The sequence below is a fragment of the Gadus macrocephalus genome, chromosome 2 (assembly GCF_031168955.1).
Source record: "Gadus macrocephalus chromosome 2, ASM3116895v1".
Lineage (NCBI taxonomy): Eukaryota > Metazoa > Chordata > Actinopteri > Gadiformes > Gadidae > Gadus > Gadus macrocephalus.
This window is the reverse complement of record NC_082383.1, coordinates 19,047,981-19,072,281: the sequence shown is the minus strand read 5'-3', so window position 1 is coordinate 19,072,281 and position 24,301 is coordinate 19,047,981. Positions and strand designations below refer to the sequence as shown.

Sequence of the window (24,301 nt, the reverse complement as noted above, 5' to 3'; positions counted from 1 at the left end):
ACATATACTTTGTACACACGCGACAAATATGGTCCAGGAAGTTGGGTGAACTCTTCCTGCTGACTGTAGTCAATTCTTGTCTCTCTCCTATCTCCCTCTCTCCCGATCTCTCCCTCTGTTTACACCAGGGGCCTGGGGGGTACAGTACCTGGGGATTGGCCCCAGGTTTTGATTGGAGGATGTCCGGGGGCCTCTTTGGGTGAGAGGAGAGAGAGAGAGAGAGAGAGAGAGAGAGAGAGAGGGGGGGGCTCCAGTTGATTCAGGGTAGAAGAATGCAGAGGAGGAGCCGTGAAGACATAAGGAGCTCTACACGTCGGCCTTCTAGGAACCAATTAGCGTTTCCCATTCTGGGGAGAGGGTACGGAGAATAGAGGCACCGAGGGGGCAGCCTGGTGTTTCAGAGCTCTCTCTCTTTCCAGGGCTCTGGTTTATCTCAAAGGATTTGTGCGACTGCCTGGAATACAGCCTTATACTGCCAATTATTGACAGCAGAGGAAAATAGGCCTAGAGCTGGGCAGTGGGAATAACATCAGCCACCCTCCTACGTTAATTTAGTCTTCGAAAAGCTTCCTCAGAGACAATATAATGAAAAGGCTTATGGTTGTCAAATGTTCGTCCATTTTTTATTTGTGATAATGTGTTTTAGATTCAGCTGTGAGATCACTCTCTACTGTATGACCCAAGCTAAATGGGCTAGGCTTCAAGGCCAAAATCAAAGCCTAGCTTCTTTTTAATCCCAAACTTGTTATAAAAGAGCAGTAGATGCACGGGGTTCCTATTCCTTTACTTTTAAAAAACTAAATTAGAACTCATTAATACTGAAAACACCTCATGTTCAACGGGAGGACTCGTCTCCAGAACTTCATCAGCTCCAAGGTGAGCTGAAGTGAGCTGAAACACACGAGTCAGGCCAGACGTGCTAACACGCTTACATAACATGAAGTGGGGGTGTGGAGGCAGACCTCCATAGAGATGGGGGGGGCTAGGGTCTCCAGAGAGGTGAAGCGTAGGTGACCGTCCGCAAGGGTTGAGCTTGTTGTGCTAGAACGTAACACTGCAGACGCTATGAAACAAGGCGCATCTGGAGGTCACCCGACCACATATACAAATCAGGTAAATCAAACGCTAAAACACAACAAATAAGTGCATTAATTTGAGTATCAAGTCAGCAAGTGTCAGCTTATAAACGAAGCCTCACTCAGAAAGAACAACCAGACACGGCAGAGTGACAGTTTATTATGAGATGCCTTTATTATTGTAATTTTTGGAATCCAGTGACACAGACACATGAAATGGTCCTATCCCTCTAGTGCCCCCTACTCCCCTACGGGGGAGAGATTCACGCCCCGCCCCCCCCCTCCCAATAGGGCCGCCGCCGGGGGTGAGTTTAAATTAAACAGAGATAACGGTAAAACGACACAGCCAGGTGCATTTCACTACCTCTCCACGTGCACTCTGAGGGGAGATACAGTTGAACGGAGAGAAACTACAGTGACTCGAAGAGAACAAAAAACAACCCCAAAAAACTGAGTGATCAATCAATACCACTTAAAAAATAGAGGAAAACGAAAAACAAATAGCACATACAAGGCCTCCCGCCACGGTCCGGAAACATGGAGCCGTTTGGGGCTCGGGCGCCCCCCGGTGGCGGGCCGCGGAAAGGCAGAGAGAAAGACACGTAACGCTATGTTCTACTGTTCCTATCCAACGACTCGGCTTAAATATGGAAGTGGAACGTTTTTAAGCTTTTCATACTCGACGTATTTTTTTATTATTTTGAATTCAATTTTCTTTATTTAACCATGTACTTTTTTTAGAGAGAATACACAAGTCTCGCTAAAAAAACAAAAACACAACCAATGGAAAGAGCTGTTCTAGTTAAAACCTCCTTCCTTCCTCCTCCTTCTCCTCCTCCTCCTCGCTGCGGTATCTAGGTAAAATATATAGCGGGGACAGACGAGGCCAGGGCTCCCATCATGCACCTCTTCAGTCCTCATCGCTACCACTGGCCGAATGCTCCTGCAGAACAACAAAACGGCGAATGGGGTTAAGGACCGTGGCGGTTGAATCAGACCGACCACCGTGCGTGTCAGACCATACCATTATGTCACTGCGGGGTACACACCGCATCACAGAGCTCAAAGTACAGTCTAACACGCAGAGGTAAACAACCGAGAAGACCTGTTTACGTATCAAAGCCGTGATGCAAATACAGCAAATACCTTTATGCAATCCCTTAGGCCGTGAACTTATGAACTCAAAGCAAGATCAAACATTATTTAAAGTTCACTAATGTAAAAAACTGTTTAAACTAGAAAAAGATACAATGCACATAACCAAAAAATTTTGGTATCAATAATGTATGACAAATATCAAATATAAATTGACAAATCTCCCCTTATCATAAAAACGTTCACAATATAAATAATACCCCTTTAGGGTTAAGTACAGGACACGTAAACTGCGTTTGTGTGTCTTTGTTCTGTTCTTTGAGACCCACGTCACTCCTGTGTCACTCTACCGGTCAACACGACAGCGGTGACGCCATCGGCCGGACACACGGTGTTATGCAGAATAGTGACATACTACAGCACAGCGGTCCATCCAAGGACGTTGTGTCCGAAGTTTGTGTGTCTCAGTGAGTGAGTGAGCGTCTCTGAGGGAGTGAGTGCGTGTGTCTCTGAGGGAGTGAGTGCTTGTCTCTGAGGGAGTGCGTGCGTGTGTGTGTTGGTGCGCGTGTCTGAGTGAGTTTGTGTGTGTGTGTGTGTGTGTAGGCTTGCTGCGCGTCTCCTACCTCCTCCTGCTCGTCCTCGCTGTCGTCGTCGCTCACCACGGGTTTGGGTCGGGCGCCGCGACCTCGCCTCCGCTGGCTCTTCCCGCCGCGGTCGCCCTTCTCCTTCCTGCTCAGCTTGATCTTCACCTTCACCGAGCGAGCTGCAGGGAGGGAGGGCGAGAGGGGGAGAGCAACGGCGAGAGACACAAGGAGAGACGGAACAAGACACAGACCGAGACAGAGACAGACGTTAGCTTTCTCTTCCAGGGTTAGCGGTGAGCGTGTGCCTCGGGGGGGGGGGGGGTGGGCGGGGCCCCCGGAGGTGCAGACCTGCGTGTGCGTGTGCGACTCTTACACTCACACTCAGACTCCGAGCCGTCGTCCACGTCGTCGTCGTCCTCCTCGCTGTCCTCGCCCTCGCTGTCCTCCTCCTTCTCGATCTTCTGCCGCACGCTGGTGAACACCGACTGCAGCACGATGGAGTCCTCGTAGATCTGGGGGTCAGGGGGTCACGAGACAGCAGAGGTCAGGGGTCGCTCCCACCCTCCACACATGCGTACGTTCCTGGTCCTTCTAGGAAGACTTTCATTATCAAGGTCCGGTTTGTTCTTTGCAGTGCATTAGTTCTGTGACCATATAAGGAGACTAGGTGTCAGCAGCTCAGCCCCCATCTAATTGGTTTGATTGTCAATATGGAGCAGTGAGGGGGCCTTCTGGGGGGCCCTCCAAGGAGAGGGTCCCCTGGTGGGGGTCTGTACCAGGGCGCCCCTCCAGGTAGAGGCTCCCCCTTTAGGTGTTGGGGTGCGGTCTGGTTCACCACCACCCAGACCCCACCCCCGCGGTCTGGGTGGTGGTGCGGACCAGGTGTAGGGTGGGGGTGCGGGGTACTGACCAGGGAGCCCTCCAGGTTGAAGGTCTGGGCGTTCTGACACAGCAGCATCACGTCCTTCTCCAGGTCGTTCAGACTACGGTACTTGTGGCTCCGGATCCTCTCCTGGACACAAAGGGGGAGGAGTCAGGGGAAGGGAGAGCCAATCGGAGCGCAGAGAATGCACAACATGTGACCATATCCCAGAGGTGCCTTCAGCGAAACACAGTTATCACGAATCCCGACCAGGTCAGAACAGAGTGTGGAGTGGTATTTTTATTCCAAAATGTTGAGGAACTATTTGAACTTAAACAGGAAGCAGGAATTAGCTGACATCAACCAAGGAACCTTTACGGACAGGAAGCAACATAGGGGCGGGGCCAGGGTCACAGTCAGTTGCCATTGGCCCTCGGGTTGGCGCGGCGCAGCCTACCTTGATCTTCCTGAAGTCCACGGGCTTGCGGATCAGCTCGTAGTACTCCGGCAGCTCCTTCCTGGAGGGCAGCTGGATGAACACCTCGCTCAGCTGGCGCCCGTTGGTGCTGGGGGACGACAAGGGGGAGAGCCTTAGCACGGGGCTGACCAATCACAGCGGGACTTCATGATGGAATGGTAATCCACGTTAATTCATACAAATTCATCCTCTATATAACCATGGGTCAAATTAATTGACCTGCATTGATGTTAATTAACATAAATCCCCATGATATGGGATTCTATATTACACAAGATTACATATTATTATTATTAACAGTTTTGAGTCGTATTCATTCACATGAATTCATGTCAATGAACATCAATTCATGTGAACATGAATTGATGTTTATTAATGTTTATTAACCTTAATATGAATTCATCAATGTTGATGAACATGAATTGATGTTAAATACCATGATTTATGTTAATTTACATGAATATGAATTAATCAAATTTAATTAACACGAATTGACGTTGGTGAACATGAATTGATGTTAATCAACATGAATTGATGTTAATTAACATGAATTTATATAAATGAATCCTCTATAACAACAGTTTGAGTCATGAATTCATAAGAATTGATGTTAATCAACATGAATTCATGTGAACACACGAGTCTTCCTCCTCCCTCTCACCCGTCCTTGTACTTGATGACGGCGTCCACGGTCTTCTTCATCTTCTTGGTGAGCGAGGGGGGGTTGGGGGTCAGCTTCTCCGCGGGGGGGCGGCCCCTCTTCTTGGCCTTCTTGCCGTCCTCGTCCTTGTCGCGGCCCCCGCCGCGGCCCCCGCCACTGGAGCCGGGCGTGGCGGGCCCCGCGTCGTGGTCACTCCGGTCCCTCTTCCTCTTGCGGGTGGTCTTCTTGTGGCGGACCTCCTCCTCCATGTCCTCCAGGTTCCCCTCCTCGATGGCCTGGGGGGCAGGGGGGGGGAAGCGGTGAGGCAACAGGGCGGAGTGTGTTGCCGTGACAACAACTGGACTCCCCTTACGGTTAACCGGCCAGCGCCTCATCATAGACACCCATTTATATTTATTAGCTCAATCATTTAATCATTTTTCATTGGTGGTGGAGTATACCTGTCCCCACCCACAGGTATACTGGACTGGCCCTCCTCACCTTCAGCCAATCGCTGTAGTCCACCTCCCCCTGACCCACGAGGACCCCCTGACCCACGAGGACCCCCTGACCCACGAGGACCCCCTGACCCACGAGGACCCGGTTCCTCCTCACCTTGAGCCACTTGGACCCCCTGGCCCACTAGGACCCCCTGGCCCCCCAGTTCCTCCTCACCTTGAGCCACTGCTTCTCCGTCAGCGAGTCGCTGTAGTCCACCTCCTTGCGCTGGCGCGAGCCGCGGCCGAACATCTTCTCCTCCTCCTCCTCGCAGGTGAGGCGTTCCACCTCGGCGTCGTCCTTCAGGATCCAGCTGGGCAGGTCGTCCTCCTCCATGAGGCGCGGCTTCCTCTTGGGGTTACGGGCCTCCTCTCGTCGCCGGTCCAGGTCCATGCGCTGGGGGAACACGTGCACGTTGAGCAGGCGCTCTCATCCACAGCCACTTACCACTAGAACATGCGTTTCCTGCAGAAAATGTGCTGTGGTGTAGTACAAAGCGGTGTAGTACAAAGCGAGGTTGAAAATATCTTTTAATAAAGCCACATAGATTGTGAGATAAAGAAACGTTAAACGGCGTTAATCAAGTGAAGGGATTTGAACAAAAGTTTAAAAGTTTAAATGGAGTGAACAATGTAAACATGCACACCATTTAAGAAAAAGTAAATGGTTGGGAATAAATAAAGTGACAGCAAAATGAAAAGCACAAAGCAATGTAAAATGAATTGAACTGAAGTATCGGAAAGGTCTAATGTATTGCCCTTCACTGTTGAAGCCAGTTTGAAACTAAAACTGATTCTGAATAAAGTTTAAATAAGATCTACATTTCAGATATTATTGAAGATACAAGTGTGTAGATTTGTCAAATGGTTTGGACGAGGGTGAATGGTGGAAAAATGATTGAGTTACGATGTCTAAAGGAGTAAGTGTGTCAGAATGGGCAGACGTCTACAATGAAAACAGCTGAAAACGAAGCCGGTATGAAACTAAAACTGTGATTCTCAAGAAAGTTTAAATGATATCGAAATTCCGTTGAGATATTATTGAAGATGCAAGTGTGTAGATTTGTTAAATGATGAACGAAGATAGACGGTTGAAAATTGATTTAGTTGCGTCTTAAACACTTGAAGTACCAGAGGACGGCTCCGTCCTCCCATTGACTCCCATGTTAAAAAAAAGATAGTATATTAAAAGTAGAATATCTTAAAAAGTATAAAATATTAAAAAAATCTCAAAAGAAGCACGCGATTCCAAGCTATTCTGAACATCTTAAAATTTGAATGGAGTATCTAGGTGAAAAATTTAGGAAGGAGATAGGTCCCAAAGTTTGTAGAGAATAATAAAGAAAGAAAGAATAAAACTTATGAAGAACAAATAGTTGAGCGCTGCATGCAGCACTCACCCAATAAGTACATTTGTCAGAAGAAAGAGAAACAACAATATATCGCTGCCGGTACAGTAAGGATGTTCATAGAACCAAGTGCCAAGCACTAATAATCACTAGGTTAACCCATTCCCCGTATACAACAGAGATAGCATTACTATTTTTGGTGTCATGCTTTGTGGTAACTCTGTAGCTCATTCTCTGGGCTCGTTTCCTTCCGTCCCCTCGTTGTGTATTTATATTTGAATATATGACGACGCTTTCCATTCACGGAACCAAATATTCAAATTCAATGGCGCTATGGACAGCCCCTATACAATTATAATCAGTATATCATAGAAACCTTTTCTATAAATAATAGTTGATGTTTGCATCCAATGTACTGTATATCATATATCAGAATGAGAACTTCAGAATAAGATCAGAAACAGATGCAACACTGACCATGAACAGCTCAAACTCCTCCTCGCTCCTGGCGATCATCTGGTTGACGGTCTCGTCGTCGGGGACCTCGTCTTCCTCCTGAGCCGCACAGAGAGGAAGAGCACAGAGAGGAGGGGCAGAGGATGAGGGGCAGAGACGCGCTGAGGGCGCCGAGAGGCTGGATGATTCAAAGACGATGCACGGCATTTTTAAAACGTTTGTTTATCAAAGATGGAAGGCCATTAAAGGGTGTTTACGTAGTCAGGTTTCGGCGCCTTGGTTTGGTGCTAAAGGAGAGGAGAATTTACAAAAATACAACATGAAAACATGTTCAACCGAAAACAAACGGGAATATTACAAAGAAGAGAGAGAGAGAGAGACAGAGACAGAGACAGAGAGAGAGAGACAGACAGACAGACAGACAGACAGACAGACAGACAGACAGACAGACAGACAGACAGACAGACAGACAGACAGACAGACAGACAGACAGACAGACAGACAGACAGACAGACAGACAGACAGACAGACAGACAGACAGACAGAGAGAGAGAGAGAGAGAGAGAGAGAGAGAGAGAGACAGACAGAGACAGAGACAGAGACAGAGACAGAGAGAGAGACAGAGAGAGAGAGAGAGACAGAGACAGAGAGAGAGAGAGAGCCGACAGGGGAGGGAGAGATGGACGGAGAGAAGGAGGCAGGGGGGGGGGGGGAATTAAACACAAGGGGGTCCAAACGAGGATTTGAAGAGGAAGAGTGAGGAGGAAGAGGAAGGAACAAAAGAGAGAGAGAGAGTAAAACAGGGCTGGGGTGGCGCACGGGGGCCGTGATGTGGGCGGGGCCGGCCCCCACCCACATCACGGCCCCCCCGTGCGGCCGGTCCCCCCCCACCGGTCCCGACCTCGTCCTGCTCCTCCGTCTCCAGGATGGCCTGCAGGAAGGCACGGCGCTCGCAGCCCGACGACTTCTGGTCGAACATGCCGGCCTGGATGACCTTCTGGTCCACGTTGAGCTTGTACTTGGCCGCCGCCAGGATCTTCTCCTCCACGCTGTTGACCGTGCACAGCCGCAGCACGCGCACCTCGTTGGTCTGCCCGATGCGGTGGGCGCGGTCCTGGGCCTGCAGGTCCTGGGGAGCAGGGGGGGGGGGGGGGTCAGAGGGGGAGGGTTAGTGGGGGAGGTACGCGGTTGGTGCTGTCTGAGGGGACACCTCATTTGACCACTTTTGTGGTGAAAGGAGGTTACACTGATCTGAGCGACGATAGAACTTATACACACGGAGTGGCCATCTTCTGGGTGCAAGTGCTCAGAACAAAGCGGCCATCTTAGAGCCATCTTGGTCCTAAAGACCTTGTGAGTCCGTGAGTGAGTTTGAGCGTGTGAATGTGCGAGTGCACATATGTGTGAATGTGCAAGTGGGTGTGTGGGTACGTGAATTTCCGCGCGAGTGAGTGAGTGAGAGTGTGTATCTGTGCCTCCGTGTGTGTCCGTCTGTGTGCGTGCGTGCGTGCGTGTGTCTGTTTGTTCCCTTGTGTGTGTGTGTTACCATGTACGTTTCCTGTGAGTGTCTATAGAGTGTGTCTCTGCGTGCGTGTCTGTGTGTCGGTGTGTGTTACCTGGTGGGGGTTCCAGTCCGAGTCATAGATGACCACGGTGTCGGCAGACTGCAGGTTGAGCCCCAGGCCACCGGCGCGGGTACTCAGCAGGAACACAAAGTACTCTGAGGCCGGGTCGTTGAAGGTCTTCAGCAGCATCCCGCGGTCCTCCGCCTTGGTGGTTCCTATGGAGACCAGGAGGAGGAGAGTCAGACACACGGGGAGGATGCCATCACAGTCGTCACGGGAGCGGTTCTCGTTTATTTTTTTAAAGATCCGTGACGTTAATGAGCAAGTTAAGGGGTCTTGATCAAGGATGGGAGGTAGGTGGACTTTAGGGGGAATCAGACCCGGAACCTTATGAAAGAACCTCGCGGTTGAAGTCGTGCGTTAGAACACACGACTTCAACCGTAGGCTTTTAAATGTTCAGTGAGTGAGTGAGGGATTGAATGAGCGAGTGTTACCTGGTGGGGGTAAATGGGACCATTTAATGACGTAGTTTGCACTTGTTTTTTATTGCCCTTGTAAAGTCATCTCCCGTGAGGTCGGTAATCTAACCCAAATCCAACCTCTTTTAGATCAGTGTGTGTGGCCTCACCGTCCAGACGCAGGTACTTGAAGCCGCGGTAGGCGAAGTAGTCCTCCATGATGGTCATGAGGGAGGTCATCTGACAGAAGAGCAGCACCTTGTGGTTGGTGGTCCGCAGCTTGGGCAGGATGCGGTCCAGCAGCTCAAACTTCCCAGAGGACCGGAACAGGTCCGGCCTGGGCAGAGGGAGGAACTGGGGTCAGTACAGTCGGGGTGGGAGACGTCGGCACAGAGTGGGGGTGGGGGGGGGGGGGCTTGGTGGAGGGGTCCCGGGGGGAGAAAGAGAGAGAACACGTACCCGCTCACCACTCCTCCAGAATACCCAAGATGCTCGGAGAAGGATTCCTGTTGACAGACACACAAGAACAGCACTTTAAACTGGGAACTACTTTGGGGACGTTTTTTAACGTGCTTATGGTTTATTGCTAGTCATGGTAACAGCTAACGACAGCACACGTGCTAACAGATGATTGCACCGGACTCCCTGGTGGCTAGCTGCTGATGCTACGGTGGTTAGCGTTACCTCGATGTGCTGGAACATGTAGGGGTGGTTGCAGATCTTCCTCAGCTGCATGATGGTGTTCATCAGGGTCTTGGTGCCGCCCTTACCCTGCAGAGACCAATCACAGACAGGAGTTAGACTAACCAACCAGGAGGTTAACTCACCCAACCAAGAGTTTAGCTAACCCAACCAAGACATCAACCAAACCAACCAGGAGTTGGACTAACCCCACCAGGAGTTGAACTAACCCAACCAGGAGTTAACTAACCCCACCAGGAGTTAACTAACCCCACCAGGTCTCCAACCTGAGTCCCCCCCCCCCTGACCTCAGAGCTGGTCTCTGGTCTCCCCCTGACCTCAGAGCTGGTCTCACCCAGCGGTCTGGTCTCCCCCTGACCTCAGAGCTGGTCTCACCCAGCGGTCTGGTCTCCCCCTGACCTCAGAGCTGGTCTCACCCAGCGGTCTGGTCTCCCCCTGACCTCAGAGCTGGTCTCACCCAGCGGTCTGGTCTCCCCCTGACCCCAGAGCTGGTCTCACCCAGCGGTCTGGTCTCCCCCTGACCCCAGAGCTGGTCTCACCCAGCGGCCTGGTCTCCCCCTCTCACCTTCTTGTCCTTCTCCGAGCCGTCGGTGAGCAGGACGCCCTTGGCCTGCATGTGGCGGTAGAGGACCCTCTGGAGCGCCGACATGTCGCACTTGATCACGTACTCCACCTGGGGGCAGGGAGGGGGGGGGGGGGGGGGTCAGGCACACACACACACCGACACCGTCTCGTATAACACAGCCACAAATATACATGAGTGAATGAATGAAGGAATGAGTGAGTGAAGGGATGGACAAGTGACTGAATGAATGAGTGAATGGGTGGCAGAGTCAGTACCTTCTCAGGCAGCTGGGCCTCCACCTCCTTCTTGAGCCGACGCAGCAGGAAGGGGCGGAGCACCTTGTGGAGACGGCGGATGATCAGGATGGTCTCCTCCTCGTTCAGGTCCACCTAGTGAGGGGGAGGGGGAAGGGGAGAGAGGTGAGGGGGAGGAGCCAACAATGTTATGAAGAGCTGAGGCTGGGAGCCGCTCAGACCCCAGATAATGGATACTCTCTGGGATAGGAATCGGAACAACTATCGTACCATTAGATAAAGGCCTACAGCATTTCCTAGCGGATCCCTTTAATCGAACGAGGGCCAACTTTCTCCCTGGTCACTTTAAGGTTCCCTTGAGGTTGATTTGGTCTCAGTAGTTAACTCAGGGCTCACCTTCTCCCCCGTCACTTTAAGGTTCCCTTGAGGTTGATTTGGTCTCAGTAGTTAGATCAGGGCTCACCTTCTCCCCGGTCATGGCGAACGGGGCGTTGAACCACTGCTCGAAGGTGTTGCAGCTCTTGAAGATGGTGGGCAGCAGGAAGTTGAGCAGCGCCCAGAGCTCGGGCAGCTTGTTCTGCAGCGGCGTGCCGGTGAGCAGCAGGCGGCGCGGGGCCAGGTAGTGCGTGTTCAGCACCTGGGTCAGCTTGCAGTGGTGGTTCTTCATGCGGTGGCCCTCGTCCACGATCATGTACTTCCAGCGCAGCTGCGGACGGCAGGGAGCAGCGGTTAGTCGGAACAGGAAGGGCTTCATGGTGCACTCGTCAGGGGAACGACATGGGAGTACTCATGTCGGATGGGGTTGGGAATCACTGGGAATGTACTAGGAATTTTGTGGGAGTACACAGGGAATACACTGGGAATGTTTGGGGACCACACTGTGAATGTCAAGGGAATACACCGAGATTATATTTGGAACACACTGGGGATGTTGTGGGAGGACAATAAAAACACTTATTGAACACTTTTTGGGACCACTTTTGGAGTACATTGAATATCCTGGGATAACACTGAGAATATACTGGGAATACACCAGGACTACAGTGGGAATGTCCTGGGAATGCCGGCTCTCACCTTGGCCAACACCTGCTTGTCCTTGATGATGTACTCGTAGGTGGTGAGCAGCACGTTGAACTTGCCGCTGCGCAGGATGGGGATGAAGGCTCGGCGGGCGGCGGGGGAGCCCTGGAGGAGAGACACAGCGTCGTCATGGAGACCGGGCCACGTTAGAGTGAGACACAGCGTCGTCATGGAGACCGGGCTACGGGCCTAATTCACTTAGTGGCCAGTTTTAAATGCTAGTCGGGTGGGAAAGCTAAAAGCAGAAATTCTGCTTTCAGCTTCACCACCCAGCGCTCGGAACCAACAGAGCTCCTCGTGAAGGAGGCACGTTGTCAAGACAACAACAACATGAGGATCATGGAGACCAGGGGACTGACATTAACACTAAGGACAAATAGTGAACTCCAATCAGCGGTGGTGTTACTGAGACGAGGAGGGGGGGTGGGGGAAGGGCGCTGGAACACCCACCTTGTAGGAGACTTTGATGACGGACGGAGCCCACTTGTCAAACTCATACACCCAGTTGGACAGCGTTCTGAGAGAGAGACAGAAACAGAGACATGAGGAGAGAGAGAGACCGAGAGACAGAGACAGAGAGAGAGATACAAAAGTATTTAGCTAATTTGTCCTAAAGAGTAGTTGAAACGCCGACTGGCGTTAGCATCCGACTGCGCTGTGCGGGGACTCACGAGAGCGGCACGATAATGAGGAAGGGTCCGTTGATGCGCTTGTGCTCCATGAGGTACGTGATGAGGCCGATGGTCTGGATGGTCTTCCCCAGGCCCATCTCGTCAGCCAGGATCCCGTTCAGGTTGTTGTTGTACAGAGACACCAGCCACTCCAGGCCTTTGACCTACAGGCAAAGGAGAGTCCGGAGAGAGAGAGTCAGTACTGGGGCGGGTTGCAGAGACACCAGCCACTCCAGGCCTTTGAACTATCAGACACAAGGAGGGCCAGACACCAGACATTCAAGGCCACAAAAAACATACAGATAAACCCATTACGATGTGGATGCACCTGTAACGATGTGGATGCACCTGTAACGAGGTGGATGCACCTGTAACGAGGTGGATGCACCTGTAACGATGTGGATGCACCTGTAACGATGTGGATGCACCTGTAACGAGGTGGATGCACCTGTAACGAGGTGGATGCACCTGTAGCGAGGTGGATGCACCTGTAACGAGGTGGATGCACCTGTAACGAGGTGGATGCACCTGTAACGAGGTGGATGCACCTCTAACGATACACTGCGGTTCAATGCTGAATCAATGGAGGTCATGTTCTATACAATGCGATACATTCAATTGACCAATGGCCAAGCTATGTACATTCCACCATGGCGGCTGCGGTGCCGTGGCGGCGGCGGCGTACCTGGTACTGTTTGAGCATCCCGTTAATGAGCAGCGTGGACTGCTTCTCCACGTGCTCGGTGACGGCGTGGGCCACGGCGTAGTACGACTGCAGGCCGCGCTCGAAGGACGCAGAGCTGTACTCATCATCCACGTCCTGCTTGGCGTGCCTGGAGAGAGGGAAAGAAAGAAAGAAAGAAAGAAAGAAAGAAAGAAAGAAAGAAAGAAAGAAAGAAAGAAAGAAAGAATAATTGATCAGTTTATCCACGAAACCTTTGAATACAATGTATCAGCAAACAAAAAAGGAGGCTCATTGACTTGGACATAAAATATGAAAAGATCATTTCCAGTCTATCCCGCTTCGTAGTTCTAGTACCTAACTCAGCATTGTGCAGCGTCTTATCCTAGCTATCTTTGTTCTATACTGGGAATGGGTTAACCTAGTGATAGTTAGTGCTTGGCACTTGGTTCTATAAACATCCTAACTGTACCGACAGTGATATATTGTTGTTTCTCTTTCTTCTGACAAATGGAAGTTGCTTTGGATAAAAGCGTCTGTAAAACGCCCTACATGTAAATGTAAGGCATCAAATCTCCTAAACAGTTTTCATGGTTGACGTTTAACTTAATTAGAGTGCATTGGTAATTTGTCCTCCAAGAGGTTCTCTGCTAAGCAGGACCATGGGGGGGGGCCACTGGGGGGGTCAGGGGTCAGGCCTCTTACTCGATGATGCAGCGGACGTCCACCTCGGACACCTCCTCCACGTCAGGGTCGGGGATCTTCTTCTTCTCCTCCACAGGGGCGACGATGGGCGGGGGAGGGGGCGGCGGCGGGGGCGGAGGGATCTCCTCCTCCTCCTGGGGGTGGGGGGGAGCAGAGGGCTTTAGCGTCATAACCTCAGCGACATACCGCTAACCTGTGGTGGTGTGGTGCTGATGCGGGTGTTGCTAGGCGACCGTTACCTCGTCGTCTTCCTCCTCCGAGCTGGAGCCCTCACTGTCGGAGCGTGGAGCAATCTCGTACCTGAAGAGATGGAGAGGAAAAAGGAGAGAGGAGAGAGAAAGGAGAAGTGGAGAGGAGAGATGGCAAGGAGACAGATGGAGGGAGAGGAGATGGAGAGATGGAGAAGAGATGGTTTAAGGAGACATTTGTTGTAGTCCTACCAAGGGTTCATCTCAGTGTTATTGTACGGTGTGTATAGAGTGTATAGAGTATGTATCAGAGTCAGAGTGAGGGGTTTCCTACCCAGGGTTCATCTCAGTGCTACAGTACTGTGTGTATAGAGTGTTTATGTGTGTATTCATACCCAGGGTTCACCTCAGTGTTATAGTACTGTGTGTACTATAGAGTGTGTGTGTGTGTGTATTCGTCGGGGTTCATCTCAGTGTTGTAGTACTGTGTGTCCTATAGAGTGTGTATATGTGTGTGTATTCGTCGGGGTTCATCTCAGTGTTGTAGTACTGCGTGTCCTATAGAGTGTGTGTGTGTGTGTGTATTCGTCGGGGTTCATCTCAGTGTTGTAGTACTGTGTGTGTACTATAGAGTGTGTATATGTGTGTGTATTCGTCGGGGTTCATCTCAGTGTTGTAGTACTTTTTGTCCTATAGAGTGTGTGTGTGTGTGGGTGTATTCGTACCCCGGGTTCATCTCCAGCCAGGTCTCCAGTTGCCCAGCCTTGGGGGCGTCCATCCCAGTGAGGATCTTCCCACTGTCCACGTGGACCAGCTTCACTGGGAGGTCGCTCATCTGACTGGTCTCATCCAGCGGCTAGGGGGGGGGGGGGGGGGGGGGGGTGTATAAAGCAGTTATTCACTCATGTTCTGTTATTCAAAGCAGTTATTCACTCATAGCATTCGTGATAAAACTGTTATACTAATGTCATGGAAATAATAAGACGCTGACGCACATTCATTGTAACCTAACCTCCACCCAACCCCCACCCCACCACCTCCCCCCAGTAGTCCTACCTCTCCGTCGGGGCCCAAGGCAGCACCTCCTTCTGGGTTCTCCGGCTTCTAAACAACAACAACCAAACAAACACAATCAGAGACACGGTTTATAATTGCACCTAAACACGCTGTCATGTTGACATTTAGTTTGACATTTACCACTCGTATTGTGCATAACATTTATAATTTATAATACATTTCTTATTAACTACAACAAAAATATAATTATTTTACCATTCTAGTACCAAAGTCAAAGTGAACTTTATTGTCAACAGGGGAACGAAATTGCGTTTCCCCATACTCCAAATGTGCAAGTAATATTTTGGCAGCCAGATGTTACGAGCGCAGCACTCATCATGTGACCCGCGCGGCAGACACTGAGCTGAAAGTTCACCTTCTTCTTCTTCTTCTTTTTCTTCTCCTTGAGCGCCTGCACGGCCTTGTGGGCGCGGACCAGCTCGGTGAGGTTGGCCACGTACTCGTCCGTCTGCTGCAGCAGGTAGGCCAGACGCTTGTCCTTCTTCTGGTCGATCAGCTTCCTGTAGCCCTCCTCATCCTCCGCCTGAGACAAGCAGCATGCAGGGTTAGAGGATAAGCCCCCAGAACACGTCCTGCTTACATAGGGGAGGTCTACTTCCCTTTACCGCCCCTGTCCTCCAGTTAACATCAAGCTCCTCCCACTACTGCCTGAACGGAAGGCATCTTAGCTTAGCTTCTTAGCTTAGCATTTGCTTGAACCTTGTGATGTCACATCAAAATGACTTATTAAGTGGGTAGTAGTGTTGATTCAGTCATCCTTTTGTAATCAATCGTAAAATGATTGATCTATTGTGGAGTTATTGTTAAAGAACCGAATGCAGTCTCTCTCTCTCACCATGAGCCTCCTCATCCTCTCCTTCTCGATGCGCTCGTTCTCCTTCTTCTGCTCTCGCTCCGTGTTGGCGTGGTAGGTGGCCACGGCCTTGGTGGCCTTCTGGATCTTCCCGGTGATGGAGCGGTGGTACTCCTTGAAGTCCTTGGCATGCTGCAGGATGCTGTTGAGGTATTCCTGGGGACAGAGCAGAGAAGGTTATAGCCATACAATTAACAACCATAACATGATTGCCATCTTGATCAATATGTCGTTGGTCTATATCAGACCTTCAGGTCTACTACCGGCAAGGGGATCGAACCCAGAGTCTTTAAAGCCTTAAAGGTGGAACTCCTTAAACACCACAGAATCCCGCGCTGCTCATTGGGCTCTGGGCCAGAGTCTGCATACAAGTCTCGACATTATCTTCTGTGTGTGTTCATGCATGCGTGTCGGTATATTCTGTGCGCTAGAGTGTATCTACGAGCAGATCTGTGGCCCCAGGAGCTTCAAGCCTACCTGGTGTTTCTGGCGCCGCTTCCTCTCCTGTTCGATCTTCTGCTGCTTCTCCAGCTTCTCCGTGATGCGCGCCTCCCTCAGCGACTGCCGCTTGCTGCGCTTGTAGGCCTTGGCGTTCAGCGCCGTCTCCAGCGCCGTGTCGCGGCGCATGCAGACCACCACCTCCTGCCTCAGCTGGGGGGACGGAGACACGGGGAACACGTTAACACGGCTACGCTGAGCCCGTTACAGAACAGACCTACACTCATTAAAACCCCGACATGAGGGTAGAGAAGGATGTGGTGAGGGAGAAGGAGGCTGTGAGGGTAGGGGAGGAGAGTTAGAAGGGGGGAGGAGGAGAGAGGGTTGGAGGATAGTTGAAAGGGGAAGACGGTGAGGGGGTGGAGGCAGAACAAGGGAGCGAGAGAGAGTCGTCCCTCGAGGAACCCTAAGGAGAGTTTGGGCCGCCTGCAGATAGGCAAGAGGCCAGACGGAGAGAAGAGAGAGGTCAGAGGGCGTGGCTCACCTGTCTCTGGAAGTTGAGCAGGCGCAGGGCCTTGAGCTCGATGTTGGCCTTGGTGCGCAGGTCTCCGGCCAGCGAGCCGGGCAGGTGCTCCAGCTCCTGGATGCGGTGGGCGATGCGGGCCTGCAGCCTACAGAGAGAAACACAGGGTCAGAGCCAGCTCCACACAGCACGGAACGGAGGGAAGATTGACCCTCCCTTGTAATTCTCAACCACGCATATTAATGCATTCAATGCATATTCAGTGTGTCTTTCATTCTCTTGATAAGTCCTCTTGGATTAATTAAGAATATTGTCTCATCTATATTGTTCTAGCTCTTATGAGCATTGGGAAATTAAGTTGATTTGAGGGATAAACTTAAGACTTTATCAGGGTTGGGTTGAGTCAGGGTGTGTGTGATGAGTGGGTGGGACGGCTAGGGTTGGGTTGAGTCAGGGTGTGTGTGATGAGTGGGTGGGACGGCTAGGGTTGGGTTGAGTCAGGGTGTGTGTGTGATGAGTGGGACGGGTTGGGTTGGGTTGAGTCAGGGTGTGTGTGATGAGTGGGTGGGACGGCTAGGGTTGGGTTGGGTTGAGTCAGGGTGTGTGTGATGAGTGGGTGGGACGGCTAGGGTTGGGTTGGGTTGAGTCAGGGTGTGTGTGATGAGTGGGTGGGACGGCTAGGGTTGGGTTGAGTCAGGGTGTGTGTGATGAGTGGGTGGGACGGCTAGGGTTGGGTTGAGTCAGGGTGTGTGTGATGAGTGGGTGGGACGGCTAGGGTTGGGTTGGGTTGAGTCAGGGTGTGTGTGATGAGTGGGTGGGACGGCTAGGGTTGGGTTGAGTCAGGGTGTGTGTGATGAGTGGGTGGGACGGCTAGGGTTGGGTTGAGTCAGGGTGTGTGTGATGAGTGGGTGGGACGGGTAGGGTCATGGAGGGGGCTGAGGGCGGGGGCCTCACCTGTACTCGCGCTCCTGCAGCACCTCCACGGGGTCCAGGCCCCGGGGCTTCTGGATGGGGGTGACGCGGTTCTGCTTCTGGTGCAGCATCATGGGGGGGGGCTGGGCGGGCTGCCCCGGGGACTGGGTCTGGGGGGGCATGACTGGGGAGGCGGCCGGGGGCACCGAGGGGGGCGCGGGGGAGGGCCGGCCCGTGGGCTGCGGGGGGATCAGCTTCTGGGGGGCGCTGGACGGGGCGGCGGCGTTCACCATGGGGCCTGGGGAGAGGGACGGTCATGAACAGGTTATTATTAACAGGTTATTATTAACAGGAACATTATTTGGTTTACAAACATGGTATTATAGACAGTAGTATTATTTAATACGCGGCTATACTTTACCGTTCAATAGGGACATCGTTGACTAGTCCTTCATAAACAGGTTATTATTAACAGGTTATTATTTACAATAACATTATTTGGTTTGCAAACATGGTATTATAGACAGTAGTATTATTTAATACACTGCTAGACTTTACCGTTAAATAGGGACATCTTTGACTAGTCCTGATGCAGATTGATATATTTAAATGTGTTATTCTTTCTGAAAGCCAGCATTTCGACTCGTAATTCTTCCTTAATCTCCAATGACATAAGCAGTTCATTTTATGATAATTACTTTTTCTTTAATCCATAACCTTCATTAACCGTTATCAACTAGGCGGTCTCTGTTCACGTTGGTGTGGATGTCATTAATCATCAGAACAAAATGGCTGCTCCACAGTAAGAGTCCTCTCTCTATCTCCCCCACAGTCCCGTACCTTCAGCCCACTGCTTGGGGGGCCCGTTGGTGGGGGGCCCCTGCATCCCTGGGGGGACGCCCGCGGGCCCCGGGGGAGGCATGTTGGGACCCTGCATACCTACAGACCAAACAGAACTGCTTTACTTCACTGTCTGGATGCATGCTCCACCCACGACACTTACACCACCTCGCCACCAGGGGGCTCCCATACACAGATAGAGAGCTGGTATTTTAACCACTCTGACTGCAACCATTACATTAATCAATATTAAATGAACTCAAAACAATCTTCATAGAAAAAAAAGTCGTTATATAGTTGATTACATTTAGAAATAATAGCTTAATTCTAAAAATGTATTCCATTCCCATTTATCCGATGCGTTCAGCCAAAGCGACGTGACCATTCATCTAAGGCCCGAAAACTATTCGAATTCGATTTGTGCGGTTCAGGAATATCGCCGTAAAGATGGAGTCCTTGCGAAACCGCATCGAGCTGTAGAAACGCTGTAGTAAACATTCAAGGCGCTGGTTCTCCGCAGAAAAAAGTGGAGCGCATCAAGCCTGCGCGCATACAGCCTGCACGCTGTATGCAAACATAGAGTCACGAGGAGATTCAACCTTTTAAATTGAGCAAAGAAATACTTTTTAAGGTACAGTTAGTAATTATATTTATAAAGGGGCTTTATTTAAAGCTACAAAAATAATACAAATAAAATAATAAATAAAAAATTCAATGCAACTCTGACGTCCCCCAGCTTGTGGGGACTAATGACGTCATCGTTTGCGTTTCAGGCATCCCCACGAATCCTAACACGAAACCGCATAGTTCCGGATAGATTTGAAACCACCTCCGAGGGTGGTTTCAGAGATATGCGGTTTCGGGCACCGGATTCGCCGGCTCCGTCTGGACGGTCGGCCGAAACACACAAGACTAATGCCGTTTCACCAAAGAATCGGCTCTGTGTGGACGGGGCCTAAATATGATCATTAAGTAGAAGGTAGGGGTTAGGGTGCCATTATTAAGACCGGAAACACTGGGGTTCAAACCAAGAACCTTCCAGCTGGGAGTCTAAGAACTGGACTATCTTGCCCGACCATGATACTTTATAATAAATAAATAAGGCCTAGGGTACTTTATAACAAAGTACGCTCGCGCCACTGTTTCCATTTCTGCTGCTGCTACACCTGTCCTCTAAAGCGGTGAACCCGGTGCTATCGTAGCTCCTCTCTGATGCTACGCTAAGCCGCTGGCTGTGAGTGGCCCCCGTCCCCCCAGCTCACCGTGGGGTCTGTTGTAGTTGGGCTGCCCCGGCCCCGGCCCGGGCCCGGCCCCTGGCCCCGTGGTGGGGGGCATGCTGGGCATGGGCTGCTGCTGCATGCCGGGCATGGGCCGCTTGCCCTGCACCGCCATCTGGAGGTGCTCCGGCAGCGGCTGGCTGCGCGCCAGCATCTTGTAGGCCATGATCTGCGCCCGCAGCTGGTGCAGCTGGTTCTGGTTGAAGGGGGTGGGGCCTCCGGGTGCCCCGCCGGGCCCCGACACGGGCCCTCCGGGTCCGCCGGCGACCGGGGGTCCACCACCGCCACCTCCTCCTCCGCCGCCGCCGCCGCGGTTCTGCTGGCCCATGGGGGGGCCGGGGTCCCCGCCGCCCTCCATGGGGCCCGAGCCGGGGCCAGACTGACCCCCGGGCATCATGGGACCCGATGGGGGCCCGTTGGCGGGGCCGGGGCTGGGGGCGTGCTCCGAGCCCCCCAGAGGAGAGGGGTAACCTGGGGGGGGGGGGGAGGCACATGACCACACTCAGTTACGAAGCAACAGACTGGAATAAAATCCCTTTAATATTAATGAATACAGAAATAGATGGGATGTTTACAGAACAAGAACTGCCTTAAGGGTCAACAGACATGGGGATATTGACAAAGGTGTGTGAAGGCTTAAGCTGTGACTCAATGCACTCTCTCGCTCGCTCTCTCTCTCTCTCTCCCTGTGTGTGTGTCTCTCTCTCTCTCTCTCTCCCCCCCCCCCCCGTGTATCTCTCTCTCTCTCACTCTCACTCTGAGTGAGCATGGCTCTACGACAGCAACAGCTGCTTCTGTTGTTTTGCTGAAAGGCCGAAGTCCACCCTTTTCTTTAAAGCCACGCCCCCTTTTTAAGTCCCCGCCTCCTTCTCTCTGCGCATGGATCACAACAGTGGAGGAAGTAGAGAAACCGGCTGGATGGCTTTGAACCAAGAGCACACATGTACACACACATGCAAACAACGATAGCTGTGGCTGATGTATGAACTACATGGTGTTCAGAGACACATTAGATCCGACCAGATAAATAAATACTATCAAAAACCAAAACGGTGAAACCATTCTTGAATGTTCAATGATCCAATTATGTGTAGCAACTGTGTAATTGTGCACACCTGACCACTCAGCCTTATGTTCCCGAGTATGTCAGTATTGTATCCTCAATAACTAGACGTTGCGTTATGTGACACTACAACATCGACCCCTACGGGTCCGCCTATTAGGGGTGTAGTCAAACTAAAGACAGATAAAGTGGAGAGATGCCCTGGTAAGACGCAACAGGACCACAGTCAATAAAGTTCAACAAGTTGAACACACACGGGTACCGATGGAAATTGAATACAGTGCTGTGTGTGTTTGCTAGTTAGGTAGGTGGGGGTCTGCACTGTGTGTGTGTGTGTGTGTGTCCTAGGTAGATGTGTGTATGCGTGTGCGTTAGATAGGCGTGTGTGTGTTTGTATGAGTGATAGGTGTGTGCGTTCGTGTTAGGTGTGCGTGCGTACATGTGTGTGTGTGTGTGTGTTAGGTGTGTCTGTGTGTGTTAGATGCATGCGTGTGTTTTTGTGTACTGGGTGTACCTTGGGAGTGCTGGTCCATGGGGCTGGGCGGGGGTCCCATGCCGCTGTGGGGTCCGGGCCTCATGCCCATGCCCTTCATCTGGCTGTAGCGAGGGTCCTCAGGCATCCCCTTCTCATGCATGCCCTCCATCGGCTGGGGAGGAACGCACGGTTACTGTCACCTGGCAACACGCAGCAACACTGGCTACCACGGCAACGAGCTTGTGAACTTACTCTAGTATAACTACTCTTTTCAAACTTTATTCTGTACACTACCCTTCCACAAGAAACACACCTGTTTGAAACCAATATACAAATATCTGGCACTTAAAAATAGGACTTAGTTTTGTAGTTGTGTGTCTTGTCCTTGTTGTTAGGCCCTAAATATAAATATACATGTAAATATACAGTCGACAAAGCCTTTCATGGTTTTCCAGGAGTTTGATTGTGGTTGCTGTTGTATGTTAAGGTCATGGCACACAGAAGAACAAATGCTTCTGTAGGTTGTTTGATATAATCCAATCGGCAAAAGCAAGCTTGGATGTGTTTTGATGTAGAACGCATAAGAAGTGATACTTTAACGTGTGTGGGCGGCCATGTTGATACGACGGCTAACTGGGAGACTAGAAATCCTATCCAGCTTTCTGACTAGGAACTTTTAGTTTCTCTCCTCAGAAGACAGAATTCCCAGTTAGGATCTTTCACAAGCCCCGGCCGGGGAGATAAGTCGAGAGATAGACCAGACAAGAGAGAGACCAGACGAGAGAGAGACAGGACGAGAGATACCAGACGAGAGATAGACCAGACGAGAGAGACAGGACGAGAGATACTAGACAAGAGAGAGACCAGACAGGAGACGGTCGAGAGCCTTACCTTGTGCATCTGGTGCATGTTCTCCTGGGGGTACCCCGAGGGGCCCTGGGGTGGGTGGGGGTGTCCGGAGCCTGGGGGCCCCGGGCTGGGGCCCATCATGCTGTGGGCCGATCCCGGAGACGGACCGGGGCTGGGGCCCATCATGGCCCCTGGCGAGGGCCCCGGGCCGGGCGAAGGGCCCGGCCTGGGAGTCCCTCCCATGGGGGGGTCGGGGGTAGACATCTCTCAGCAGAGACGGAGGGGCGGGTTGACAGCAGTCGAGTACTACTACTGCGATGGGACAGAGAGGGTTAAGAAATTAATAAAAACAGCATTACAGTCTACAGTCATCTTCATAGTCGTTGGGTCAATGGGAGTCAGGGACACAGAGATACAGACGATATTAAAAAGATCCCCCTCGTTATCTTACATGCACACACAGACAAACGCTCACTCTCGAACAGTCAGACACACACAGACACGATATACAACCTAAAATCAATAACACATGAACAGTCTAGACTAAATTTAACTGCCACGGCATAACGATATATTTTCATACAGTAACGACAAACGGCGGTCGTATAATTTGGCTCAGCGAGAAAAAACATTCATAGCATAGTCGCATAGAAGATGCCTTAAAACAGCTTCCAGACATACACACATCACACAACACAACGACATGCTGTGCTTCATTCCAGCAGGTCAACAGGTAATATTGCATAATCATAATGACACCGTTATTGAAATCATCATCTGTGAAGTTGATCACTGATCATGAGGAACAATAAATTCCCAGAATCATGTTTTCATTAAGACTTGTTTTGTTTGCCATAAAAAAATATATACATAACCACCAATCAGACTAATAGGTCATCACCACAAAACGCAACTAACGTTCAACACACACGACCATCTCCTTCTCCACCAGACCAATGTGTGTGTGCGCCGGTCAGATCCAACCAGTGTGTACCAGCACCAGTACCTTTACATTAATGTTTACATTAAAACCAGAGCCTGGCTAGCCTGCATGCTAACCCGCTAGCCAGGCCCGGCTAGCCTTTGTACCGCAAGCTGTTGCCAGTCCACACTAAACCTCCTCTCCCCGATCACCTCTCCTCACATCCGACCTCCTCTTACAATTAAACTCTCAACTCAACCCAACCAGGCTCCCAAAACACGAATTAAACCCCGAAGTAGCGATGTAACGCTCCTAAGGGTGTTAGCTGGAGGAGCTAGCCTAGCTCGGCCACGCTATGCAGGGCTAATTAGGTTAATGATATAAAAACCCGTGTTATCATCATATCGATCCTTGGTTTGATATCTAGAGGTGGAGATGCGATTGATCCGGCTCCCCTACCGTACACCTGGCACCCACGCACCCCACACACACCGAGCGACCCCAGTTCATTCATCCCCCGGACCGCCGCGCCGCCAGTCCGACGGCGGCGGACCCAGACCCCTCATTCGAGCACCACTTTACCCGATAAACCAGCCAAAAATACAGCGCATAAACAGCGCGAAACCGTCGGAAAACGTTGCGGCGGTCGTACTTACTCAAATCGGGTGAATTCGTTGTGATTAAAACCTCCGCGGTGGCAAGGTCTTTGGGTTTTCCTCCTAGACAGAAACAAAGAGCGACCTAGCGAGCAGCGTTTTGTTCCCCTCCACCCCCCTCTCCCGGTGGACCGGGTGAGAGCAGCGCCGCGCCGTGGTGTCTGGCGCCGCCTAGCGGCCGCAGCGCGGAACCATAGGCCCCACTGCGCATGCGTTTCCTGCCGGGAGACCGTTTCCCGCATGCGCAATACGTGCTGCGCTGCAGAGGAGAGGAATGCAGGGGAGGGGGGAGGCTGACCGTGGGGGGATGGGTGTGTGCGAGTTAGAAAGCGGTTGCTCTTTATCACATATGCAGTGCACACACAGACACACACACTCTCGCTCTCTCACACACTCGCACGTGCACACACATACATACACACTCTCTCACTCTCTCTCCCTCTCTCTCTCTCTCTCTCTCTCTCCCCCTCTCCCCCTCTCTCTCTCACTCTCTCTCTCTCTCCCTCCC

General features: G+C 51.4%; 1 protein-coding gene across 2 annotated transcripts; it reads right to left on the bottom strand.

Moving 5' to 3' along the window:
* Nucleotides 1-1,226: 1,226 nt before the first annotated feature.
* smarca4a (SWI/SNF related, matrix associated, actin dependent regulator of chromatin, subfamily a, member 4a) lies at nucleotides 1,227-23,952 on the bottom strand. 2 transcript variants are annotated; one of them, XM_060044320.1, is made up of 35 exons: nucleotides 23,794-23,952; nucleotides 22,258-22,527; nucleotides 21,406-21,538; nucleotides 19,814-20,299; nucleotides 18,552-18,650; nucleotides 17,754-18,009; nucleotides 16,821-16,947; nucleotides 16,316-16,489; nucleotides 15,821-15,994; nucleotides 15,341-15,508; nucleotides 14,965-15,012; nucleotides 14,634-14,764; nucleotides 13,960-14,020; nucleotides 13,721-13,854; nucleotides 13,019-13,166; nucleotides 12,334-12,497; nucleotides 12,113-12,179; nucleotides 11,657-11,767; nucleotides 11,046-11,288; nucleotides 10,604-10,717; nucleotides 10,329-10,436; nucleotides 9,746-9,832; nucleotides 9,521-9,567; nucleotides 9,232-9,398; nucleotides 8,654-8,817; nucleotides 7,939-8,166; nucleotides 7,295-7,324; nucleotides 7,059-7,136; nucleotides 5,411-5,629; nucleotides 4,757-5,031; nucleotides 4,075-4,183; nucleotides 3,666-3,767; nucleotides 3,129-3,267; nucleotides 2,795-2,934; nucleotides 1,227-2,019 (listed from the first exon to the last, which is right to left on the bottom strand). In XM_060044320.1, exons 2-35 carry the CDS (start codon nucleotides 22,477-22,479, stop codon nucleotides 1,987-1,989), a joined length of 4,986 nt encoding a protein of 1,661 aa, XP_059900303.1. In that variant the 5' UTR covers nucleotides 22,480-22,527; nucleotides 23,794-23,952; the 3' UTR covers nucleotides 1,227-1,986. The 2 variants fall into 2 exon arrangements, with proteins under 2 accessions (XP_059900303.1, XP_059900309.1); XM_060044326.1 differs by having other exon boundaries at nucleotides 3,135-3,267.
* Between the last annotated feature and the right edge of the window lie 349 nt (nucleotides 23,953-24,301).

Bases quoted from the DNA above. Each gene is read 5' to 3' on its own strand.
- smarca4a (XM_060044320.1), bottom strand. From the start codon at position 22,479: ATGTCTACCCCCGACCCCCCCATGGGAGGGACTCCCAGGCCGGGCCCT. The intron at 13,167-13,720 runs GTAAGAGGCCTG...CCCTCTCTCCAG, and splicing joins GACGTCCGCTGCATCATCGA to GCACGCCAAGCAGGACGTGG. The intron at 2,935-3,128 runs GTAAGAGTCGCA...CCCTCCCTGCAG, and splicing joins CTCGGAGTCTGAGTGTGAGT to CTCGCTCGGTGAAGGTGAAG.